The following is a 23,940-nucleotide window of genomic DNA, read 5'->3' as shown; positions in this document are numbered from 1 at the left end:
CTCTCTCGCCATCTCTCTCTCTCAGCCAATCCTCTCTCTCTCTCGCCATCTCTCTCTCTCTCTCGCCATCTCTCTCTCTCTCTCCTTCATCTCTCTCTCTCTCTCGCCCATCTCTCTCTCTCTCTCTCGCCATCTCTCTCTCTCTCTCGCCATCTCTCTCTCTCTCTCTCTCATCTCCCATCTCTCTCTCTCTCGCCATCTCTCTCTCTCTCTCTGCCATCTCTCTCTCTCTCTCTCGCCATCTCTCTCTCTCTCTCGCCATCTCTCTCTCTCTCTCGCCATCTCTCTCTCTCTCTCGCCATCTCTCTCTCTCTCTCGCCATCTCTCTCTCTTCTCTCGCCATCTCTCTCTCTCTCTCGCCATCTCTCTCTCTCTCTCGCCATCTCTCTCTCTCTCTCTCGCCATCTCTCTCTCTCTCTCTCTCGCCATCTCTCTCTCTCTCTCTCTCGCCATCTCTCTCTCTCTCTCGCCATCTCTCTCTCTCTCTCTCGCCATCTCTCTCTCTCTCTCTCGCCATCTCTCTCTCTCTCTCTCGCCATCTCTCTCTCTCTCTCTCGCCATCTCTCTCTCTCTCTCGCCATCTCTCTCTCTCTCTCTCGCCATCTCTCTCTCTCTCTCTCCGCCATCTCTCTCTCTCTCTCTCTCTCGCCATCTCTCTCTCTCTCTCTCGCCATCTCTCTCTCTCTCTCTCGCCACTCTCTCTCTCTCTCTCGCCATCTCTCTCTCTCTCTCGCCATCTCTCTCTCTCTCTCTCGCCATCTCTCTCTTCTCTCTCGCCATCTCTCTCTCTCTCTCTCGCCATCTCTCTCTCTCTCGCCATCTCTCTCTCTCTCTCTCGCCATCTCTCTCTCTCTCGCCATCTCTCTCTCTCTCTCTCGCCATCTCTCTCTCTCTCTCTCGCCATCTCTCTCTCTCTCTCTCTCGCCATCTCTCTCTCTCTCTCTCGCCATCTCTCTCTCTCTCTCTCGCCATCTCTCTCTCTCTCTCTCGCCATCTCTCTCTCTCTCTCTCGCCATCTCTCTCTCTCTCTCTCGCCATCTCTCTCTCTCTCTCTCGCCATCTCTCTCTCTCTCTCTCGCCATCTCTCTCTCTCTCTCTCGCCATCTCTCTCTCTCTCTCTCTCTCTCTCTCGCCATCTCTCTCTCTCTCGCCATCTCTCTCTCTCTCTCTCGCCATCTCTCTCTCTCTCTCTCGCCATCTCTCTCTCTCTCTCTCTCGCCATCTCTCTCTCTCTCTCTCGCCATCTCTCTCTCTCTCTCTCGCCATCTCTCTCTCTCTCTCTCTCTCTCTCGCCATCTCTCTCTCTCTCTCTCTCTCTCGCCATCTCTCTCTCTCTCTCTCTCTCTCTCGCCATCTCTCTCTCTCTCTCTCTCTCGCCATCTCTCTCGCCCTCTCTCTCTCGCCATCTCTGTTTACCTCTTTTGTACTCTGCCTCTCTGACTATCTGCCGCTTGTTCTCTCTGTACCTTTTTGTTTCTCTATACTCTATCTGCATATTTTGCTCTCTCTAACTCTTGGTCACTATGTCTTACAGACTCTGTCCCTCAATGCTGTACACTGACCCACACCGACTCCCCCTATCGTGTGCATTGATTCCATATCCACTCTGATACGTCCTTACTATACAGTATAAATGCAAACGAGGCCCATGCTTGAGAGAAGGTCAGTCTGTGACCTGTCCTTTATTTCATAGCTCTCAAGTGATGGAAGTGGGTGGAGCTTCCAATTTATATATGAAGGTCCAGGTTAGGAGTGTGTCCCACCTGGTGGTCAGTGTTCTCACGGTGTACAACTTAGGTCAGATTATATATGCGTTACAATGCTGGTTGAATACATGACATCACCTCCCCCCCCAAAGTCTTATTGGGATCACAGGTTAAGTCTCTCTGGTGGTTTACGCTCTCTTGTAGAGCGCCTGAGTTGGGGCTCCGGTTGTTGGGCGCTGGCCTGAGTGTCTGCTGTTTGCAGTGCCTCAGGCCTGTCCGGACTGCCCACAGTGACTGGGCTCTCCTCCCTTTGGTTCCGGTGTTCGGTCATCTGTGGTGGAGTGAACTCGACATCGTGTTCTTCCTCTGCTGCTTCTATGGGGTTGCTGAACCTCCTCTTTGTTTGATCCACATGTTTGCGGCAGATTTGTCCATTGGTAAGTTTAACTACCAGAATCCTATTTCCCTCTTTGGCAACCACAGTGCCTGCGAGCCATTTGGGCCCTGCAGCGTAGTTGAGGACAAAAACAGGATCATTTACATCAATACATCGCGCCCTCGCATTCCTGTCATGGTAGTCATATTGTGACTGGCGCCTGCTCTCGACAATTTCTTTCATGGTGGGGTGTATAAGGGATAATCGGGTTTTGAGCGTCCTTTTCATTAGCAGCTCTGCGGGTGGAACCCCTGTGAGCGAGTGTGGTCGGGATCTGTAGGCCAACAGGAGGCGTGATCAGCGGCATTGTAGGGAACCCCCTTGGATTCTGAGCATCCCCTGTTTGATTATCTGCACTGCTCATTCTGCCTGGCCGTTTGAGGCCGGCTTGAACAGTGTCATTCTAACATGGTTAATTCCATTGCCTGCCATGAAGTCCTGGAATTCAGTACTTGTGAAGCACGGGCCATTGTCGCTGACCAAGATGTCCGGTAGACCGTGGGTGGCGAACATTGCCCGTAGACTTTCTACCGTGGCAGAGGACGTGCTTGAATTTAAAATGTCTCACTCGATCCATTTGGAGTAGGCGTCTACTACAACCAAAAACATTTTTCCCATGAAAGGACCTGCGTAGCCCACATGGATGCGTGACCAAGGCTTGGCGGGCCAGGGGCTAAGGGGGGCTTCCCTGGGCGCATTGCCCAGCTGGGCACACGTGTTGCACCTGCGAACACAAAGTTCCAGATCTGCGTCTATCCCTGGCCACCAAACGTGTGACCTGGCAATTGCCTTCATCGTGACAATGCCCGGGTGCTCATTGTGGAGTTCTCTGATGAACACTTCTCTGCCCATCTGGGGCATGACTACGCGGTTTACCCACAGTAGGCAATCGGCCTGAATCGAGAGTTCATCCTTGCGCCTGTGAAATGGTTTAAATTTCTCAGGGCATGCCCTGTACGTGGCTACCCAGTCCCCATTCAGGACACATTTCTTGACTAGAGACAATAGCGGGTCTCTATTTGTCCAGACTTTAATCTGACGGGCTGTCACGGGTGAGCCTTCGCTTCCGAAAGCTTCAACAGCCATGACCATCACAGCACCATGCTCGGTAGCCCCCCTCAGTGGTAGCTAGTGGAAGCCTGCTGAGTGCATCGGCGCAGTTTTCGGTGCCCGTTCTGTGCCGAATTGTGTAGTCATAGGTGGCTAACGTGAGTGCCCACCTCTGTATGCGGGCCGATGCGTTTGCATTTACGGCCTTGTTGTCGGCCAAAAGGGACGTTAGGGGTTTGTGATCTGTCTCCAGTTCAAATTTCCTGTCAAACAGATACTGGTGCATTTTCTTTACCACATATACACATGCGAGCGCCTCCTTTTCTACCATCCCGTAGCCCCTTTCTGCCTGGGACAGACTTCTGGAGGCATAAGCTACCGGCTGTAACTGATCCTTGGCATTGACATGCTGCAACACACACCCGACACCATAGGACGACGCATGTAAGTTTCTTACATGGGTCATATAGCGTTAACAGAATGTTGGAACATAACACATTGCGTGCTCTATTAAAAGCCCTTTCCTGGCTGTCCCCCCAGACCCATTCGCGACCTTTGCGTAGGAGCACATATAGCGGCTCTAGCAGCGTGCTCAATTTGGGAAGAAAGTGACCAAAATAGTTCAGGAGCTCCAGGAACGAACGCTGCTCCGTCGTGTTACGGGTTCTGGGTACTCTCTGGATTGCTTCTGTCTTGGACACAGTAGGGCTGATCCCGTCTGCTGCTACCCTCATCCCCAGGAATTCTACCTCTGGAGCTAGGAAGACACACTTCGCCTTTTTCAGTCGCAGCCCTACCTGGTCCAGTCTGCGTAGCACCTCCTCCAGGTTGTGGAGGTGTTCTTCAGTATCGTAACCCGTAATGAGGATGTTGTCCTGAAAAACCACCGTCCCTGGAATTGACTTGAGGAGGCTTTTCATATTTCATTGGAAGATCGCGGCGGCCGAGCGAATCCCGAACGGACATCTGTTGTATTCAAACAACCCCTTGTGTGTCGTGATGGTGGTCAGCTTTTTCGACTCACTCGCCAGCTCCTGGGTCATGTAAGCTGAGGTCAGGTCCAATTTTGAAAAAAGTTTGCCACCGGATAGCGTTCGCCCAGTCACTGAATTCGACTGGCGAGATGATGCCTTCCCTCAACAGGCAGTCCAATTCGCCTTCTATCTTTTCCCGCATCACGTACGGCACCGCTCTGGCCTTGTGGTGTACTGGCCTGGTGTCCGGGTTTATGTGAATCACTACCTTGGCCCCCATGAACGTGCCAATGCCGGGTTGAAATAATGAGTCAAATTTGTCCAGGATCTGTGAGCATGATACTCTCTCCACAGAGGAAATTGCATTGATATCGCCCCATTTCCAGTTCATGACAGCAAGCCAACTCCTCCCCAGTAGTGCGGGACCGTCCCCTGGGACAATCCAGAGTGGCAACCTGTTCTCCGAATCTTTGTGGGTCACGACTACCGTGGCGCTGCCTAGCACCGGAATGATCTGCTTTGTGTAAGTCCGTAGCTGTGCGTCAATCGGCGATAATTTTGGCCTCCTGGCCTTGGACGCCCACAACTTTTCGAACTGTTTGATACCCATCAGGGACTGGCTGGCACCCATGTCTAACTCCATTGATACTGGGATGCCATTGAGGAGCACTTTCATCATTATCGGTGGCGTCCTGGTGTATGAACTGTATACGTGCTCCACATGAACTCGCTGAACTTCAGCTTCCAGCGATTTCCCCCAGTGTCCATTTCTGCAATTTCTGCAGGTATTTTGCTCATCTCTGCAAACTCCGGCTGAATATATGCCTCCACGCCTCCAACATGAGCTGCTGTTTGAAACAAAAGGTCCCTTGCCAGTCGATCGTCCCTGACTGTCCATGTGACTGTCCTTGAATGCGCCATTAACAGGTGTTGATGGCCCCATTACTGGCCGCATTGTCCCTTGCAATGGTGTGAATCGCCGTTCAGCTTGCCATTGTCTCTGTCGAACTCCCCCTCTGGGTTCGACTACAAGATAGGGCATGCCCAACTGCCCTTGTCTGCCTGGAGAACTGTGTGCTGCTTTAACAATGTTGAATCTCTGTCCCAACCATTCCTTAACACAGTACCTCTCGTCTGTTCTGCTAGTGGCCATGCTCGCGTGGTTTAAATCCCAGTTTCTTGTCGCCATTGATACATTCTTACTATACAGTATAAATGCACACGAGGCCCATGCTTGAGAGAAGGTCAGTCTGTGACCTGTCCTTTATTTCCTAGCACTCAAGTGATGGAAGTGGGTGGAGCTTCCCCTTTTATATCTGAAGGTCCAGGTTAGGCCTGTCTCCCACAAGTTCACCACCTAGTGGTCAGTGTTCTCGCAGTATACAACTTAGGTCAGATTATACATGGGTTACAATGCTGGTTGAATACATGACACACTCCTGCGGTGTTCTCTCTACTGTATGCTAGCCACATGCCAATTCCTCCAGTAGTATTCCGTGTGTCATACACTGGCCCCATGTAGGCTACCCTATGGGACTTCAATACTGTGACAACTTTAATGTGCATTGACTCATTGCACTGCCTTTATTGGGCTCATCTTGCGGTTGACACGAGGTTTGATCCCTGGTATGTGCAGATAGCTGATCTCACCTGAGGCAACAGTAGGGGCCCAGCAAATGGCCTCAGCACCTAAACTAGGGAACAGAAATTTACTCTGCTCCAGAGGCACTGAGGCCAATTGTATCGCCCCTTGTCTCGATCCCGAAACACCTACTGGAAAGTCTGTTATCTGGATGTTGAATGAGGGCAGGATTTGGTCTTGACTGTGATGCCCCCCAGGGTCGAATAGTCTGGTGAGAGGCACTGCCTCGGCTCACATATCAAGAATGGCCTCTTGGGGAAAGCTACTGGAGGGCAGTTGATGCCTGTGGAATCATCATCATAGGCAGTCCCTCAGAATCGAGGAAGACTTGCTTCCACTCTTAGCATGAGTCCTTAGGTGGCTGAACAGTCCAATACGAGAACCACAGTCTCTGTCACAGGTGGGACAGATGGTCGTTGAGGGTAAGAGGTGGGTGGGACTGGTTTGCCGCACGCTCCTTCCGCTGCTTGCGCTTGGTTTCTGCATGCTCTCGGCGATGAGACTCGAGGTGCTCAGCGCCCTCCCGGATGCACTTCCTCCACTTAGGGCGGTCTTTGGCCAGGGACTCCCAGGTGTCAGTGGGGATGTTGCATTTTATCAGGGAGGCTTTGAGGGTGTCCTTGTAACGTTTCCTCTGCCCACCTTTAGCTCGTTTGCCATGAAGGAGTTCCGAGTAGAGCACTTGCTTTGGGAGTCTCGTGTCTGGCATGCGGACAATGTGGCCTGCCCACCGGAGCTGATCAAGTGTGGTCAGTGCTTCAATGCTGGGAATGTTGGCCTGATCGAGGACGCTGATCTTACCGCTGCCATAGTCAGCATCATCAGGAGAAAACTGTCGTTCCTTTTTCATCATCAATGCAGAGATATACAGCCTCTCGGGACATTGATGTCAAGATCTGTCCTTTGGATATAGCACACACTGGGGGTGCGGGGAGGGGGCATGGGGTGGGGGTGGGAGGGGCGCAGTGGGGGGAGGGGGTGGGGAGTGTTGGTCGGTGGGGGGAGGTGGGTGGATGTGGGGAAGTGTAAACAGAATGCATTGGTGCCAGTGGCTGTAAGCTCAGACTGGCGATGATAGCTGTGTGCACTGTTTTTAACGTTTGGCCAGTCTGATGGTTTCCCCTTTTTTTTCCGGTACAGGGAGCTCCAGCCAGCTGGTGGAACCACCTCCACTTCCAGCACCATGCCAAACCCAACTGCTTCCGCAAGGACCCCGACATCAACATGCATCCCATCTTCTTTGTCCTGGGAAAGAAACTCCCAGTTGAGGCAAGTAGTGTACAGATATCCAGCCAGCTGCTCAACCGCATGACCTCCTCCCCACCAGGCCTTTTAGAAACCGTTGGGGTTAGTAACACACAGGCAGGCGGAAGGGGAGGGCACATTGGTGAAGCTGTAAGAAGCGTATGGGATCCTAGGTTTTATAAATAGTGGTATGGGGGTGGCCAGAGGGGGGGACGCGGCTGTGATTGGTGCCGAGGAGAGGTGACTGGGGTGGGGTTTAGGGGGAGGGGGGGAATACGAGGGGTGTCCAGGTGAGGAGGGGTGCCTGGGTGGTGAGGTGAGGGACATGAGTGGTGTCCGGGGAGGAGAGGTGACTGGGGTGGGGTTTAGGGGGGGGGGGGGGGGAATACGAGGGGTGTCCAGGTGAGGAGAGGTGTCCGGGGGGAGGAGGAGGAGGGAGTGTGGGCGGTTGCTGAGAAAGAATGTAGCATGTGCACAGGATGGGGTGGAAACACAAGTGGTGGCCAAGGAAGAGAAGTGCCCGGGAGGGGAGAATGGTGGGTGGGGGTGGGGACACTAGCAATTGCTGGGGAAGGAGATGCCCCAGGGGAGGGGGGGGGGGGGAGAACGGGGGTGGGGGATGGAACGGGAAGCATGAGTGGGGGCGGACAGAGCCTCCACCCAGCTCCACATTCAGGTAAGTAAATGTTTAACACTTGCCTTGTTGGTTGTGGCTTTAGGACCACCTGTTAGGCCGTATATCGGCCTGATCTTCCTGGCACTTGGGCAAACCAAATTTCAGGTGGCATTTCACGCAGGCATTAGGCCCCTGATGTGCATATAGGAAGGAAGGATCTGTGTATGGGAATTACGCAGGAAATCCCTGCATTTTGGATCCATGTTGCCATGGTGATATACAGGGTGCAACTTCCTGTATCTGGGAGAGGTAACAGACAGGACTTGAACTAGGGCAGGGTGAATTGCGAGGCTTAAATATTGTGAGTGTAAAGCAAATGAATATGCAGGCTGAGTAACTAGCTAGGTCTATGTGTGTATTTAGCACCAGTCACCGTAGGAGGACTGACTGTCAGTAAAGGCTTTCGACCGCACCTCCCGAACCCACAACCTCTACCACCTAGAAGGACAAGGACAGCAGGTTTATGGGAACACCATCACCTCCAAGTTCTCCTCCACGCCACACACCATCTTGACTTGGAAGTATATCAGCGTTCGTTCATTGTCACTGGCTTAAAATCCTGGGACTTGCTAGCTAACAGCATCGATGTCTCCGCAAGATCCTGCAAATCCCCTGGGAGGACAGACGCACCAACATCAGTGTCCTCGATCAGGCCAACATCCCCAGCACTGAAGCACTGACCACACTAGATCAGCTCCACTGGGCAGGCCACATTGTTCTCATGCCAGACACGAGACTCCCAAAGCAAGCGCTCTCCTTGGAACTCCTTCACAGCAAATGAGCCAAAGGTGGGCAGAGGAAACGTTACAAGGACATCCTCGAAGCCTCCCTGATAAAGTGCAATATCCCCACCGACACCTGGGAGTCCCTGGCCAAAGACCGCCCTAAGTAGAGAGAGTGCATCTGGGAGGGCGCTGAGCACCTCGAGTCTCATCGCCGAGAGCATGCAGAAACCAAGCGCAGGCAGCGGAAGGAGCGTGCGGCAAACCAGTCCCACCCTCCCTTTCCCTCAACGACTATCTGCCCCACCTGTGACAGGGACTCTGGTTCCCGTATTGGACTGTTCAGTCACCAAAGAACTCACTTCAGGAGTGGAAGCAAGTCTTCCTCGATTCCGAGGGACTGCCTATGATGATGATGATGGGAGTTGCCTCATCACACGGACTGCAATGGTTCAAGAAGGCGGCTCACCACCAGCTTCTCCGGGGCACTAAAGTTGGGCAATAAATGCCAGCTTGCCAGCGCGCCCACGTCCCAAGAGTGAATTTAATAAAAAATAAAGTCTTCATTTGGAAACCCGTGAATAAATAAAGCAAAAGGTAAAGTTGGGCCAGTTAGAGATCATGGTTGAGGAGAATGTGTGGCCAGTGTGGGGGGGGCGATGGTGTGTGGAGACCATGAAGGAGTTAGGTCAGAAAACAGATGGAACACAAAGGGATGGGTTTTATGAATTACTGCTCCCGGTATTACAGAGCGTTGTATGTCAGCTCCAAAAATTGGGAATTTGGATTTGGGAAGTCAGTGAGGCCCACTGGATTTTAAAATCAATGGATGAAAATCTGTCTATCGCAGTGCCTTCCATGTCTGGATTCCCAACGCACACTCCTAGTGTTCCAAGCTCCGTGCCAGGAGCAGTAACTAATCCCTAACTGTACCCACAGGTCGTGCGTTTGTTTGTGTGTGTGTGTGTACACGTCAGGGTAATGCAATCCTTTTCCTTGTTCCCTCCAACCCAGGTGGGGAAGCAGAAGAAGAAATATATGCCGTACCAGCACCAACACAAGTATTTCTTCCTGAGTAAGTCTTGGCAGCACTCGCTCACCGTATCATCCCGTAGAATTTCATAGAATGTACAGCACGGACAGTAAAGAGGTTTCTCCTGAATTCCCTATTGCATTTATTAGCGACTATTTTATACTTATGGCCCTGCAGTTCTGGTCTCCCGCACAAGTGGGAACATCTCTGGGTCTGCCCTATCGAACCCCTTCATAATAAAGCTGTCTTTCAGGTCACCCCCTCTGCCTTCGCTTTTCAAGAGAAAAGTGCCCCAGTCTGTTCAATCTTTCCTGGACGGTATAAACTCTTAGTTCCGGTACATTCTTCAATCTTTTTTTTCACATTTTCCATTGCCCTTTTTTATAATAACATAAGAAAAAGGAGCAGGAGTAGGCCATACGGCCCCTCGAGCCTGCTCCGCCATTCAATACGATCATGGCTGATCCGATCATGGACTCGGGTCCACTTCCCTGTCCGCTCCCCATAACTCCTTATTCCCTTCTCTGTTAAGAAACTGTCTCTTTCTGTCTTAAATTTATTCAATGTCCCGATGAACTAGAGGGCATAATCTTAGAATAAGGGGCCGCCCATTTAAAACTGAGACGAGGAGGAATTTCTTCTGAGGGTTGTAAATCTGTGGAATTCGCTGCCTCCGAGAGCTGTGGAAGCCGGGACATTGAATATATTTAAGACGGAGAGGGATTAAGGGGTTATGGGGAGCGGGCAGGGAAGTGGAGCTGAGCCCATGATCGGATCAGCCATGATCTTATTAAATGGCGGAGCAGGCTCGAGGGGCCATATGGCCTGCTCCTGCTCTTATTTCTTACGTGGCCTTGTGGGTAAAATCTAAAGTGGGTAATGAAGTGGTTAATAAAAAGTAATTCATTGAGAGCTGCTGAAAAAGCTTGGCTGACAGAGGACTATGTGTGTGTGTAGAAGTTTGACGTGGGGTGTTTTGTGCCGGGCTGGTGCACCTCAGTTTCCTCCCTGCCCACGGCCCCAGGCATGCTGACGCTGTACAGATTTCAGCTCTCCTGACATATCTTGCTGTGGTGAAATTCCTTTCCCCTCTCGTTGATTGGCCAGCCTCCTCTCCTGACTTCCCTGTAAATTAAGCCGGTGTGCCGAGCGTGGATTTCTGTGTCTCCCTCACACAGGCTGTGTTGTGGCCTGTGAACTGTGCAAGGTTTGCTCCGATGTCTATGTGCTGTGAATCAGTTAGTTTCGAGAGCACGTACATGGAGCCAGAAATGTGACGCGAGCTTTAGAAGCCACACACTGCACGTGTCGATGCTCAAAAGTTCAACCCGATGTGTTTAAACTTTAGGATTAAATAAATTCTTTGTGCAAAAGCTATTGATTTTTTTTCCCCTTCCATTTTCTTCCCCATTCTCTCCTCTCTGAATGCACTGACTTTTACTTGGTTTTGGTTCTGTGTGTCGGCAAACCAGTGATATATCTCCCAAATGGCCGTTCCACATGTCTGAGCCCAAGACATTGTCTGCTAGCATGCTGTTTGACCATGGAGGGCATCACAGCTGAGCCTGACCTTGTCTTTACCCAACATCCTTCAGTACACACTTTCCAGTGGGGGAGGGGATCACAGGATGCCGATCAGGAGCTGATTCTCCCCCCCGCGAGACCGAGTGCACTGAGGTGAATTGTAGCTCCCCCTGTTGCTGAAATCGGCTAACTCAACACTTAGACAGGAGATTGAACCGACAACCTTCTGGGTTTAAATGCTTTAGCCCGACACCAGGCAATGCACTCACTCACTGCCAGACATCAGCATTGCATTTATCCATTGCCATATTTCCGTAACGTAGTCACCCACTAACCTATTAGAAGGTTGAGAAGGTTTTTAAAAACAAACTCGAAACTATACTTAAAACGGGCCCTGGGGTAGCTGACCTGGGGCCGAAATTGCCCTCTGCTGCAAACGGGAATGGGGCGGGGGGGGGTCCGGGAGCGGGTTGGGGGGGTCGGGGGGGGGGGGGGTCCGGGAGCGGGTTGGGGGGGGTTCGGGAGTGGGTCGGGGGGGGGTTCGGGAGCGGGTTGGGGGGGTCGAGGGGGGGGTTCAGGAGCGGGTTGGGGGGGGGGGTTCGGGAGCGGGTTTGGGGGGGGGGGGGGTTCGGGAGCGGGTTGGGGGGGTCGAGGGGGGGGTTCAGGAGCGGGTTGGGGGGGGGGTTCGGGAGCGGGTTGGGGGGGGGGGTTCGGGAGCGGGTTGGGGGGGGGGGGGTTCGGGAGCGGGTCGGGGTTCGGGAGCGGGTTGGGGGGGGTCGGGAGCGGTTCGTGGGGGGGGGTTCGGGAGCGGGTCGGGGGGGTCCGGGAGCGGGTTGGGGGGTTCGGGGGCGGGGGGGGTTCAGGAGCGGGTTGGGGGGGGTTCAGGAGCGGGTCGGGGTTTGGGAGCGGGTTGGGGGGGTCGGGTCGGGGGGGGTTCGGGAGCGGGTCGGGGGGGGTCCGGGAGCGGGTTGGGGGGGTCCAGGAGCGGGTTGGGGGGGTCGGGGGGGGGGGTCCGGGAGCGGGTCGGGTGACCCGTTCTATCGTGTCAGTAGCCGCCCTGATGATGGCCGCGCAATGCAGACGCACCGCGCCGCTGACACGTTCACAACGTCTCCCCCGTTCAGTTAAAGGGGAGGGCCGCTGCGAGCTCTGCAGCCACTTTAGTGGCACCCACTGGGCCAGCAGGGAGGGTTTGGGCTGGTCCAGGGACCCAGTACCCGAGGGGTGCCAGGTTGCCTGTTGGCGGCCCGGCCGATCCTGTGGCTGCCATTGTCGGGCCGTCTTCGGAATCGGCCGACAAGCCAAATAAAATGGCGGCAGTGCGCCCTCCCCTTGAAGGGCGGACGCGCCGCCCAGCCACAAGAAGCTTCCTGCCGGGGCAAGCTGTCGGGGGCACCGAGCAGCGGCCGGTCCGCTCCTGCGGTGCGGGAAGGGGGTCGCCGCCAGTCGGTGAGGGATCGGCGCATGACCGACGGGGCGGGAATGCGGCCGGGACGGTCCCGTACACCGCTCCAAAAATAACGGAGGACAATTTTCAAAATGGCGGCCGCTCGCGCCAACCGAGCGGTGAGTCCGTACCGACCCGTCGGCTCTTATAGAAAGGCGATATTTCGGCCCCCTGATCTTTTCACCTCTGTGATCTGGGTGCGTTCCCAGTCTGAATCTAATGGGACGAGACTCCAATGCTGAACACCCGCCGTAACCTCGAAAGAAGTGGCAGCAGTAAGTAACCCTGGGGAAAGCAGCATTTCCGCTGTTTCTCCGGAGATTCCGCCGAAGTTAAAGTGGGAGATTGGGAGAACCGCCATGGAAATTACAGATGTGGGTCTCGGTGAAGGTGAAGCAATTGAATTGGAAGTGGGATGACGCACAAACTGACTCTGCACTGATACAGGGGCTCTTCCAGCCCTACCCAACTTTAACATGATTCAAGCAGATAAATATAAAAGTCACCAAAACTTAAACTTCTTTTTAGTTCCCGAGGCTATCATGGTTCCACACAGGCTGACCCTCTCCTCTCCTCCTGTCTCTTTCGGAGGGGCTGCTCCATTCTCGGACCCCCATGCAATGGGACAGGCTGTCTGAACGTCCACAGTAGCTCGCTGTATCTTTTCAAATACCCAGACTGTGTTTTTTTTTCTCCACCAAAATTCATGGTCACACTTGTGTATTACCCGGGTGTTTGAGCGCATGCCAACAGCACTGCTCCTCTTTGTATCAGCAAGTGCGGCCTCCGTGATCTCCCAGCTCCCACCGCGATACTTTCCCTTCTCTCCTGCCGCTATTTTTGCCCGGACTGGTAATTCTGATATTTGGCACGAGTGCAAAGTGATGTGCAATGATTGAGCGTTAGGTGTGGCACATCAGGGGACAAACATACCGAAGAACATAAGAAATAGGAGCAGGAGTAGGCCATACAGCCCCTCGGGCCTGCTCCGCCATTCAATACGATCATGGCTGATCCGATCATGGACTCGGGTCCACTTCTGCACCCGCTCCCCATAACCCCTTATCCCATTATCGGTTGAGAAATTGTCTATCTCTGTCTTAAATATATTCAATGACCCAGCCTCCACAGCTCTCTGAGGCAGCGAATTCCACAGATTTACAACCCTCCGAGAGAAGAAATTCCTCCTCATCTCAGTTTTAAATGGGGGGGGGGGGCCCCTTATTCTAAGATTATGCCCCCAAACAATGGACATAACATCTGCATTTGTGCCTCGTGTGCATTGGCTGAGAGAAGAAATTGGTTCTAATGAACGCGTACAATGGTCGGTGCAGTAATGGTTCAGTGTTCCTGGCTCCAGTAAGATCACTGCTGACAGTCGGTACCTGAACATCACTCTTCAATTCTTCAATTCTAAATGCTTTTCTTCCCCTTTCTCACACAGTTGGGCCCCCAGCACTGCTCCCCCTTTACTTCCAGTGGTACATCTTTTACTTTGCTGTGCAACGGAAGCAGTGGGTGGTGAGTATTCGCTCAACATTTGACGTGTGATCTGATAATGGCTCTCCCAATAAGCCTAGCGGCTAAATGCCTTGGGGCCGCAATTCAGGGCCCGGATAAGGCCCGTTACCGCGGTTTTGTGTCAGCCACGCGGCGGAATCGATTGGCCGCCGTGTGTTGCGGTCCGTGGTACCGCCACGATCCTATTTCACCGCGGGGAATTTTTTGGGGCGGTCCCCGCTTCCGCCCCGCTGCTCCCGACCGCCGCCAGCGCGTCGTCAAAGTGCGCACCGCCGCTCTCCCTCACCTCCATCCCACTCCGCGCGGAATTTAACCTCAGAAAACCTTGCTCCGCCACACGGTGCCCCCGACGGCTTTTTCTGACGGTGCACCATGTGTTTTGTGTGCGAGCCACGGCGGGGTGGCGGCCCTTCAAGGGGAGGGCGCACTGCCGCGGTCGCCATTTTTTTTTTTTGCCGGCCGACTTCCCGATCGGCCAGACAGTTATTGCCCCCGGGAAAACCCTACCAGTGGGCTGAACCTAAAAAAAAAAAAATCGCCGATTCTCTCCCCTTTTAAATGAGGGGAGAGGCGTGGCGACGCACGCGCGCACTGACGGCAGCACCACTCCGTCGCTGATGACTGCAGCGGAGACTCCATCCCTCCCCCACTTCCTTCCCTCACCACTTCCCCTCCCGTGCTCCCGCCCCCATTATGACCGACTCCTGGTCTGCTTGGGGAAAAAGAGACAAAGACCTGAATCATCATGGGCAGTCCCTCGGAATCGAGGAAGACTTGCTTCCGCTCTTAGAATGAGTCCTTCGGTGGCTGAACAGTCCAATATGAGAGCCACAGTCCCTGTCACAGGTGGGACAGACAGTCGTTGAGGGAAGAGACCCGAATATCGATCCAGGGTCAACCTCTTCCAAGGCGGTGGTAAAAACACTTGAAAAAATTTGTTCTTGCGGCAACTTTCTGCCGGGTCTAAATTTCGGCCCCGTTGCCAGATGTGTACTGAGCCAAGCGGACCAGAAGATGCCAGGTTCCATCCCGGCCCTGTGCTAACCTAGGTGATCTCACTTGAAGAGCGCTTTGAGAGCGACAGTTCCCTCAGCATTACTGGGTTAAAGAGGGGAACATCAGCCAGGGTTCCTGCTCCTGATTTGTTATCCAGTGACTACTGCTGAAGTCACTAAGAAATGCCTGGGGTATAGGGGTACAACTGGTATATTTAATAATGTACGAGTGTAACTGTTATATTGGGTAATGCTGGTATATTCTGCAATGATTGGGGCTAAAACTGCTCAAGTCAGTAATCACTCAGGCCGGTATAACTGGATGTTCAGTAATGCCAGGGGATTATTTACTGCTAAATTCATTAGTGCCCAGTGAGGTATAACTGCTATATTCAGTAATGCCGGAGATGATGGGGAAGGTATAACACAGGTTCACTTGCATGCTCGGTTTAGATGTGCCAAATTTGAGGTGTCTATTGGCTCAGGGAAAGCTTTCCTCGAGCGTTTGGGCTGTACCACACTTGGCTGGGAGTGAATAATCCAGTGAGTGGGTAGCTCATTGAGGGCTGCAGCTCACTATCAAAGGGGAGGTTGTGGCAGTAAACTGGACTCATTGATAGCAATGGCACGTGCGGGTAATGCCACTCTCTTTGCCGTGGAGTTGGAGGTCCTTCTGCAGGAGGTACAGCAAAGTTGGTGCCCCTATTTGGGGATGCAGGCCAACTGCCCCAGTTGCATGGAGGGTGGTCACTGAGTCAGTGCAAATCACTCCAGTCCCCCATAGTTTGCTCTTATCAAGAACAAGGGACAAATAACTTTGCTACTCAATTTTGCTCACATTTAGAACATAAGAAATAGGAGCAGGAGTAGGCCATATGGCCCCTCGAGCCTGCTCTGTCATTCAATAAGATCATGGCTGATCCGATCATGGACCCAGGTCCACTTACCTGCCCGCTCCCCATAACCCATTATTCCCTTATCAGTTAAGAAACTGTCTATCGCTGTCTTAAATTTATTCAATGTTCCAGCTTTCACAGCTCTCTGAGGCAGAGAATTCCACAGATTTACAACCCTCAGAGAAGAAATTCTTCCTCATCTCAGTTTTAAATGGGCGGCCCCTTATTCTAAGATTATGCCCCCTAGTTCTAGTCTCCCCTAGCAGTGGAAACATCCTCTCTGCATCCACCTTGTCAAGCCCCCTCATAATCTTATACCTTTCGATAAAATCACCTCTCATTCTTCTGAACTCCAATGAGTAGAGGCCCAACCTCCTCAACCTTTCCTCATGTCAACCCCCTCATCCCCGGAATCAACCTGGTGAACCTTCTCTGAACTGCCTCCAAAGCAATTATATCCTTCCTTAAATATGGAAACCAAAACTGCACGCAGTATTCCAGGTGTGGCCTCACCAATACCTTATATAGCTGTAGCAAGACTTCCCTGCTTTTATACTCCATCCCCTTTGCAATAAAGGCCAAGATACCATTGGCCATCCTGATTTTTATGTGGTACAACTTGGCACTAAGGGCACGTCCTCTAACAGGTCCAGATACACGTGGAGGGGTCTGTAAAGAAGCGTACATCTATAAAGACGCGAAACATCTGGCAGGAAAACCGCCTCCTGTGTCGTTGCACCTGCATTGATTATCCCTCCTCATTATCCCATCTTCTTCATCTAAACCGTATAGCCCAGTCTGGTTCCCAAGTGCATCCCCCGTCCCCACTCCCCTGTTTGATGCTACTTAAATGGCAGCAGCAGTGAAGAATGCTGAAGAAAACTTTGGCAGGAAAAGAAAAGTGCAAAAATGGTAAACGGCCCAGGACAACCGAATTCAATACCTGGAGCAAATTCAATTACAAATGCAAAAGAAACCTTTTACCAGAAGCGCGAATTGTGACCGCCCTTTGAGAAGCCAACTTGAGCAGGCCAGTTCGGGTGTCGCCACTCACCAGAGACAGGGGCCCCAAGTTTCGTGCCGCGGCGAAAACGGTGCACCTCCGAGCTGGGCGCCTGTTTTTCGCGTCGAAAACTGCGCCTAAAAAAAAAATCCGATATTCGATGTCTGCTTGGCGCGGCGCGCTCTTCGCAGCAGGGGGCGGAGCCTAACACTCGCGCCGATTTTCTAAGCAGCAGGGGGCGGTTACAATTTAAATTAGCCTTCGTGGTGCCGGCAACCCTGCGCGTGCGCGTTGGAGCCTGCGCGCACGCGCAGTCTCACACAAACATTGGCATTCGGCCATTTTTTAAAGATACTGCAGAAAAAGTGAAGATTTGTTTCTTGGACCCCTGCAAAGGCTTGTAATTTAATTTTTTTTGATATTTCTGTGTGTGAGGGACAGCTTTTAGCAGCACTGCTGAATAAATCACCTGCTGAAATCAAGTGAGTTCAGCTTTTCACTGCTAAACCTGCAGAACCGGTGCTGCATTGGTGCATGTAAATTAAGGACTGTGTGTTTGGAGAACTAAGAGTGCCAAATCAACTTTGCAATAATACGTGGTGTTGACAATGCAGCACCCATTCTGCAAATTTAAATATAAAACTGTCGATGTGGCTGCCTCTCCCTGTCCAAATGGCCTCAGTCCCCCTCACAGCTCGAAGGCTGCTGCTGTATCTTCGGCTGCTGGCCAGCCACTGACGCCGCTGATATCTCATGGCCGAATGGCCTCACATCGGTCCGCTGATTCTTCGGCTGCCGGCCAGCCACTGACGCCGCTGATATCTCATGGCCGAATGGCCTCGGGTCCGTCCGGTGCTGCTTCTTCGCGGCCAGCCAGGAAGAGAATGAAGGCCTGCCTCAAGCACTGCAGCTCAGCTCGAAGCTTGCTGCCGTCGCCGTCGAGACACTGACGCCACACCGCTGCCTGTCTCCAACATGAAAGGCCTGCCTGAAGCACTTTCACACAGGTAGGAACATGGTTTATTTAATCTTTTCTTTGCTTATAAATTTTTATTCAGGTTGGATTTATTTTTATAATATTTGTATAAGTATAACTAAGGATTGATTGTAGAATTTAATGACTTCCCTTCCTTCCCCCCCCCCTCCCCCCCCCCCCCCCCCACCATTCCCTAGGCCTAATTTGTAACCTATGCCTGATTTTCTAAAGTGTAGACAAGGTTTTTTCGAGCGTACAAAAATCTTCACTTACTCCATTCTAAGTTAGTTTGGAGTAAGTTTTCACTCACGAAACTTTGAAATCAGGCGTAAGTGGATGGACACGCCCCCTTTTGAAAAAAAAAATTCTGTTCCAAAGTGTAACTGTTCTAACTGACTAGAACTGGAGCAAACTAAATGTGGAGAATTCCGATTTCTAAGATACTCTGTTCTACACCAGTTGCTCCTTTTTTTAAAAAAAAAAATCAGGAGCATATCATGTGGAAACTTGGGGCCAGGGTGTGCACTGTGGGTGAAGCCAATTCCAAAGTCACACGATTTGGCGTGGGATGGCACTTTACTCATTATAGGATTAAATGTGATTCACACACGCCTACAGCGAGGCCTCATTATACCCCCTGGGATTGTGTCACTAATTGCTGCATGCAGTGAATCGTGCTTCTGTGCGTCCATTGCCCAAACCCTTCGCCGTAGAGTTGGAAAAATCGTCCTTGTTCATTAGTAATGGAGAGGAAGGGTCTGTGTATTTTTTCTCTGCTTTCAGATTCTCCCTGTGCGCGTACACTTGTCACAATGATGATTCATGGCTGCATTGTCCGTGGTATCTCTACCAACTGTCCTACTCGGGGGGGGTTCCCTGATTTGTCCACATTCAGACTGCACTGAGTTCATAGTTGTTCATTTTATACACACAATGCCTATCATGGACAGTAGGGTTGGCTCCTGACACGTGACTGCTCCAACGCTCCAACGCTCCACACCCAGTCACCGGCATCGTGAATAACCTCAACCACAGAAAGAGTCATCAGATGTCATCCATCTTAATGATCGGATCAGCCATGATCGTATTGAATGACGGAGCAGGCTCGATGGGCCCTATGGCCTACTCCTGCTCCTATTTCTTATGTTCTTAACTCTCACTATTGTCAGTGAACCTATATAAAATATCGGTATGAATACAATATATAAGAATAATCTTATTGAGCCATACATCACAATGTTGTGCCCACTCTATCTCATGTGATACTCTTTATTCAGAGTGTTCCCACCAGCAGTGACAGACCTGTAACCAGTGGTCCGTCACACTGGTACTTCCCCCTGGCGTTGTGCAACTCACAACGCTCTCTCCAGATACTCATCATCATAGGCAGTCCCTCGAACGAGGATGACTTGCTTCCACATGGGTTCGCAGATGTTTCAATAGAGGACCCGATGTTCCAGTCCTGAACTCCGGTTGAATTGGGTGGAAGATGCCTGTGCGTGGATTTTTTTAACGTGTGGTGACCGTTGCACACCAGCCACCACACGGACTTGACAGAGCGAGGTCTTGGTCCAGTGGCAAGGGTTACCCAGGACGACTGGAGACCTGCTCTGCTACTTCCAGACATTACCCACATTTGGAAGAACAGAATCTGTGACTGTACTGCTGGGTCTTCTCACAGTTCAACCTTCGAGTTGTGACTTCCTCCTCACCTGTGGAAAGAGTAGACTGTTGGTATTCAGTGCGAGCCAGCTGGGGTTCATGTGGTCCTGTAACTTCTGGTTTGAGTACAGGATTGGTGAGGATAGAATTCCACTCCCATTCCTCTCCCCCAACGCTGCAACAGCCATGGTCTTGGCCCGTGGGTGAAGAACGGGGAACTCTGGTGAGGGGGCAGAGGGCAGCCGCTGCCTGGAGACCTGAGCCCTAGAACTAGGGGGCATAATCTCAGAATAAGGGGCCACCCATTTAAAACTGAGATGAGGAGTAATTTATTTTCTCAGAGGGTTGTGGATCTGTGGAATTCGCTGCCTCAGAGAGCTGTGGAAGCTGGGACATTGAATATATTTAAGACCGAGAAAGACAGTTTCTTAACTGATAAGAGAATAAGGGGTTATGGGGAGCGGGCGGGGAAGTGGAGCTGAGTCCATGATCAGATCAGCCAAGATCATATTGAATGGCGGAGCAGGCTCGAGGGGCTGTATGGCCTACTCCTGCTCCTATTTCTTATGTTCATATGACCAGTAAATACCTTCAGGAGAGGAGTAGTGAAACTGGAAAGAAAAAATAATGGCTCCTTTGCAAAAAGTGATTTGTTTCTTGCTCTTCACAGGACTTGGCGTGGATGGTGTCTTTCTACATCCGCATCAGCCTGACTTACATACCACTGCTTGGAATCCAAGGATTACTGACTATGTTCTTCCTCGTGAGGTGGGCCTGCCACGTCATATTACTAACCACATGATTTGATTGCTTGCTACAACACTTGCAATCATTGCTGTTGTGAACCTGGAGGACGTTAACCATGCATTAACAAATGCCTGTCATAGCTGTGGCTGTGTGGGCCAGACCGCGGGTGTGGGGGTCTGTTTTTGCTCTCCTTGAATTCATATGTTTGAAGACTCAAGGAATGTTGAGGCCTTTCTCCAATAGCCCTGTTTCTTAAATGATAAGGGGATAAGGGGTTATAGGGAGCGGGTGGGGAAGTGGGGCCGAGTTCATGATCGGATCAACCACGATCTTATTAAATGGCGGAGCAGGCTTGAGAGGCCTACTCCTGCTCCTATTTCTTATGTTCTTATTTTTACACTGTTTGCCCTACATGCCTCTCTCCTGCTCTCTTTTCTCTCTCCGTATTTTAATTTCCCATTCACTACCTCTATTTATTTCTGTCTTGCTTATTTTTCTCCCCCTCTATCTGCCCACATACACTGTGTCGAATATAAACGAACAATTTATTCTTACAATTAGACTGTCTACATGACAGTGTTTATCGTGATCACTTCAGCTGATGTAATGTTCGAACAACTGCTGTGCTCTGCCACTGAGAATCCAACCTTTATTCTTTATGCTAAATACAGTCGTTTCGAAGTAGCCTTTATTCAACACTTCCTCCGCCCACTGAGGCTCTCGCATCGCTTTGTGCCTTTGTCTATTCAATGCTGTTCCAGGCACACTACATCTATTTATTTCTGTCTCGCTGACTGTTTCTCTGCCCTTTCTCGTTCACTCTCCTCCTGTTTAATAAGGAGCCGGAGTCACTAGCTCCCAGCGGGCAGGTCGGGCACTGCCAGTGGCAATCTCCGGACAAGCTAGCCAGGACTGCCCGCCGGCCATCGCACCCTATCGATCTCTATCCTGAATATACTCAATGACTCAGCATCCACAGCTCTCTGGGATAGAGAATTCCAAAGATTCACCACCCTTTGAGTAAATAAATTTCTCCTCATCTCAGCCCTAAATGGCCGACCCCTTATTCTGAGACTGTGACCCCTGGTTCTAGACTCCCCAGCCCGGGGGAAACATCCTCCCTGCATCTACCCTGTCAAGCCCTGTAAGAATTTTGTATGTTTCAATGACATCACCTCTCATTCTTCTAAACTCCAGAGAATATAGGCCTAGTCTGCTCAATCTCTCCTCATAGGACAATCCCCCCATCCCAGGAATCAGTCTGGTGAACCTTCGTTGCACTCCCTCTATGGCAAGTATATCCTTCCTTAGGTAAGGAGACCAAAACTGTGCACAATACTCCAGGTGTGGTCTCACCAGGGCTCGATATAATTGCAGTAAGACATCTTTACTCTTTTACTCAAATCCTCTTGTAATAAAGGCCAACATACCATTTGCTTTCTTAATTGCTTGCTGTACCTGCATGTTAACTTTTAGTGATTCATGTACAAGGACACCCAGGTCCCTCTGAACACCAACATTTCCCAATCTCTCATCATTTTAAAAAATACTCTGCTTTTCTATTTTTCCTACCAAAGTAGATAACATCACATTTCTCCACATTATATTCCATCTGCCATGTTCTTGCCCACTCACTGTCTGTATCCTTTTAAAGCCTCTTTGCATTCTCCTCACAACTTCCATCCCCACCTAGTTTTGCATTGTCAACAAAGTTGAATGCATTACACACGGTCCCCCCCATCCAAGTCATTTATATAGATTGTAAATAGTTGGAGCCCAAGCACTAATCCTTGCGGTACCCCACTAGTTACAGACTGCCAGCCTGAAAATGACCCATTTATTCCTATTCTCTGTTTTCTGTCCGTTAACCAATCCTCAATCCATGCTAATATATTATCCCAATCCTATGAGCCCTAATTTTGTGTAATAACTTTTCTGAAAATCCAAATACACCACATCCACTGGTTCCCCCTTATCTACCCTGCTAGTTACAACCTCAAAAAATTCTAATAGATTTGTCAAACATGGCTTCCCTTTCATAAATCCATGTTGACTCTGCCCAGTCATATTAGGATTTTCTATGTGCCCTGTCACATCCCAAATGATAGATTCTATGAAGGACAGAACAAATGGGAATATCTGTGATAGGGTGAAAGACAAGAAAGCCAAAAAAATGACAAAATGGATGATGGTGCAAAAGGGGGCCATAATGGGACAAGAAAAGACTCAAAAGCTGGGTCTGCAGGAGGTGTAAAATTCTGACGGGGTTGGATAGACTGGATGTGGGGAGAATGTTTCCCCTGGGCTGGGAAGTCTAGAACAAGGGGTCACAGTGTCAGGATACGGGGTAGGACATTTAGGACCGAGATGTGAAATTTCTTCAGAGGGTGGTGAACCTGTGGAATTCTCTACCACAGAAGGCTGTGAAGGCCAAGTCACTGAATACATTTAAGAGGGAGGGAGATAGATTTCTAGAAACAAAAGGCATCAAGGGGGAAAAGCGGGAATATGGTGTTGAGATAGAGGATCAGCTATGATCATATTGAATGGCGGTGCAGACTCGAAAGGCCAAATGGCCTACTACTGCTCCTATTTTCTATGTTTCTATGTAAATGGCAATGGCAGAATCATCATCAGCACCCGATGTCTGTAAGAATGGGAGCAGAGGTTATGATCTGAAATTGTTGAACCCGATGTTGCGTGCCTAATTGAAAGATGAGGTGTTGTTCCTCAAGCTTTCATTGAGCAAATGCCTCTGAATGATTTCGAGCTGAGTAAGAGCATCACTGGGAGGATCCCATAGCAGTGGGGCAATGTGTTTTTGGTTTATTTCTGCTAAATTAAAGTTTTAAAATACTTTGTTGGAACACATTTCACACGTCAGACGATTAATTCCACGGTTCCTGTCTGCAGGTTTATAGAAAGCAATTGGTTTGTGTGGGTGACCCAGATGAACCACATTCCCATGATGATTGACCATGATCAGAAGGAGGACTGGCTGACCATGCAGGTGAGAGGCGAAATGTCCCTGGTCACTGGCCGAAGTGGGGTGCACCTGTCCTTTGGGAAACCTTTTCATGTACATTGCATTGCATGCTGTGTAAACGTCCATAGTGCCAGACACCCCAAAGTGTAAAACAGATCATGAGCTAAATCAAAAATCTCATTTGGGTTTTAAAAACATGAAGGGCCAGACTTTTGGCATCACTGTGGGCGATTTTCTCGGAGGTACAGCTGGTTTTGCGCCTGGCGCAAGTTTCCGCGTAAGTTTTTCAACGTTATCGCCCACATCTGAAGTTGCCCGCCGAGACCAAACCGCCCACGTGCAACGCTGAGTACGACCGCCAACAATGAGTGTGCAATGCCCATTTTCTCTCCGGGCGATTAGTTTTAATTACTTTTGTTGTGTATGAACATTATAACTGTGTAAGACCTGCCACCAGAGGGCGCAATTGTTGGAGGCCCAAGGGTCACCTGTACATCTCGTGCAAAGGAGTATAAAAGGTTGTCTGCCATGCTGCTTTGGCACTCTGGAGTTGTATTAAAGAGACTAAGGTCACATCAGTTTTAGCTCACAGTACTCAGTCTTGTGGAGTTATTCTAAACGTACTAACTTTAATCATAAAAATGGAAATTCTCGCCGAATATTAGCGGTTCTTCTCCGGGGGCAATCGGGCGTTGAGAG

General features: G+C 50.8%; 1 protein-coding gene across 1 annotated transcript in view; it reads left to right on the top strand.

Moving 5' to 3' along the window:
* The window catches only part of LOC139280221 (acyl-CoA (8-3)-desaturase-like), a 70,120-nt gene that overhangs the window by 28,473 nt on the left and 17,707 nt on the right, over positions 1–23,940 (top strand). The window contains exons 5-9 of the mRNA XM_070899834.1: positions 6,951–7,077; positions 9,466–9,526; positions 13,900–13,976; positions 20,179–20,276; positions 23,169–23,265. Coding sequence (XP_070755935.1) covers positions 6,951–7,077; positions 9,466–9,526; positions 13,900–13,976; positions 20,179–20,276; positions 23,169–23,265 — 460 coding nt within the window. The remainder of the gene's footprint in view (positions 1–6,950; positions 7,078–9,465; positions 9,527–13,899; positions 13,977–20,178; positions 20,277–23,168; positions 23,266–23,940) is intronic.

The sequence above is a fragment of the Pristiophorus japonicus genome, chromosome 14 (assembly GCF_044704955.1).
Source record: "Pristiophorus japonicus isolate sPriJap1 chromosome 14, sPriJap1.hap1, whole genome shotgun sequence".
In the NCBI taxonomy this organism is placed as follows: domain Eukaryota; kingdom Metazoa; phylum Chordata; class Chondrichthyes; family Pristiophoridae; genus Pristiophorus; species Pristiophorus japonicus.
The sequence above is the reverse complement of the archived record's forward strand: the minus strand, read 5'-3'. Positions and strand labels throughout refer to the sequence as shown.